Below are 1905 nucleotides of genomic sequence, written 5' to 3'. Positions count from 1 at the left end.
GCTCAATGTGGTGGAATCTGAACTTGGAACTTTTCTGGAATTTTCCTGTAATTTTTGAATTATTCAGATTTTTCAGAAAATTGTAATTTTTCTCAGAATTTCTGAAATTTTCGTAAAATTCGGAATTTTTGGACATTTTCGTATTTTTCAGCAATTTTACGCAATTTTGATTTTTCGGAATTTTCAGATTTTTCTCCAATTTTTGTTCGTTCCTCACATTCAAAACCACTTCCTCTTGCATCACAATCTCATCGCTTGGAAATTCAGCGGCTTTTGGCACTGACGCTGCTGATTTTTTCACCATTTTGCCCTGAAATTTTCGATTTTCTATTCTCAAAAATCTGAAAAAATTAGGCTTTCAACAATTGAAAAATATAGAAAAAATTCGATTTCAACGAAATTCAAAACATGAGCGAAAAAATTACAATTTTAACCATTTTTTAGAGGGAAAAAGCCCGGAAAAATGCCATCAGAAACAGGGATAAAGTGGTGGAACGAAAATCACAATTCGAGGATAAAAAATTTTTTGGCAGGAATCATTGAAATATTTACAAAACCAGCAAGCAAAAAAAGCGAAAAAATTGGGGAAAAATGGTAGGCTTAAAGCAAAAAAATCACTAAAAAACGACCCAAACTTTAAAAGAAAAAAATAAATAATCAGTGATAAATTGAAAAATCCAGAGAAAGAATCCAAGTGATTATGGTTGACTATCAGTCCAGATGCCGATCTGCAAACATTTTTTTTGGAATGTTTAGAACTTTTCTGGAATTTTTGAAATTTTCAGATTTTTCAGAACACTGTAATTTTTCACAATTTCTGAAATTTTCGTAAATTTCGGAATTTTTGGGATTTTTCAGCTTTTTTCCTATTTTTCGAATTTTTCAGATTTTTCAGAAAATTGTAATTTTTTTTAGAATTTCTGAAATTTTCTTAAAATTCGGAATTTTTGGGATTTTTCGTATTTTTCAGCATTTTTCATATTTTTTTTGACTTTTTGGAATAATTTAGATTTTTCGGAATTTTTAGAATTTTCAGAATTATCCGATTTTTCTTGAAAATCATATTTTCAAATTTTAAAGGTTAAGTTCATTATTTTCAAATTTTAAAGGTAAAGTTTAGAATTTTTCGCATTTTTCTAAATTTTGGTAATTTTCAGATTTTTCAGGAAATTGTAACTTTTTCAGAATTTTTGGACTTTTTCTTATTTTTCAGCTTTTTCATATTTTTGGAATTTTTTAAATTTTTCTGAATTATCCGATTTTTCAGATTTTTCAGGGAAATACATTTTGTTTTTTTTTCAGCTTTTTTCAAAAAATTGTAATTTTTTCACAATTTCTAAAATTTTCGTAAATTTCGGAATTTATGGACTGCTCAGCTTTTTTTCATATTTTTAGAACTTTTTAGATTTTTCAGTATTTCTGGAAAATTCCGAATTTTTCGTGTTTTTCTAATTTTTTGGATTTTTCGTATTTTTCAGCTTTTTTCATATTTTTTAGAATTCTCTGAATTAACCGATTTTTCAGATTTTTCAGGAAAATTTTGCGATTTTTTGGAATTTTTCAGATTTTTCAGAAAAATATTTTCAAATTTCCCCCTAAAAACGCCACGAATTTCCGTATTTCTTACATTATATCTGAACCAAATCAACACTAAATCCCTGCCCATCTGAAGCCACGACCAGATTGGCGTGATTTTCGATCCCTCGATCTCTTTCCATCGAACGGACACCTCGCTGACTGGAACCGTCCATTTCTCGCACAGGAAGATCAGTTCGGCGTCGAACGCCCAGCGTTCCACGTGGAGCACCGGGAAGATCTGAAAATGAATGATTTTAGGCATTTTGTAAGCTCAAAAACTATTTTTAAAAAATCAGAGTAGAGGGTCCCACAACGACAACTACAGTA

The 1905-nt window shown here is 29.7% G+C and overlaps 1 protein-coding gene across 1 annotated transcript in view; it reads right to left on the bottom strand.

Moving 5' to 3' along the window:
* CBG01436 overlaps positions 1-1905 on the bottom strand; it is a gene marked incomplete at both ends in the record, with an annotated part of 7693 nt that overhangs the window by 3151 nt on the left and 2637 nt on the right. Inside the window, 2 exons of the mRNA XM_002636133.2 lie at positions 218-310; positions 1628-1816. Of these exons, the coding sequence (XP_002636179.2) occupies positions 218-310; positions 1628-1816 (282 nt within the window). The remainder of the gene's footprint in view (positions 1-217; positions 311-1627; positions 1817-1905) is intronic.

Source organism: Caenorhabditis briggsae, assembly GCF_000004555.2.
Source record: "Caenorhabditis briggsae complete genome, chrV, whole genome shotgun sequence".
NCBI lineage: Eukaryota > Metazoa > Nematoda > Chromadorea > Rhabditida > Rhabditidae > Caenorhabditis > Caenorhabditis briggsae.
The sequence above is the reverse complement of the archived record's forward strand: the minus strand, read 5'-3'. Positions and strand labels throughout refer to the sequence as shown.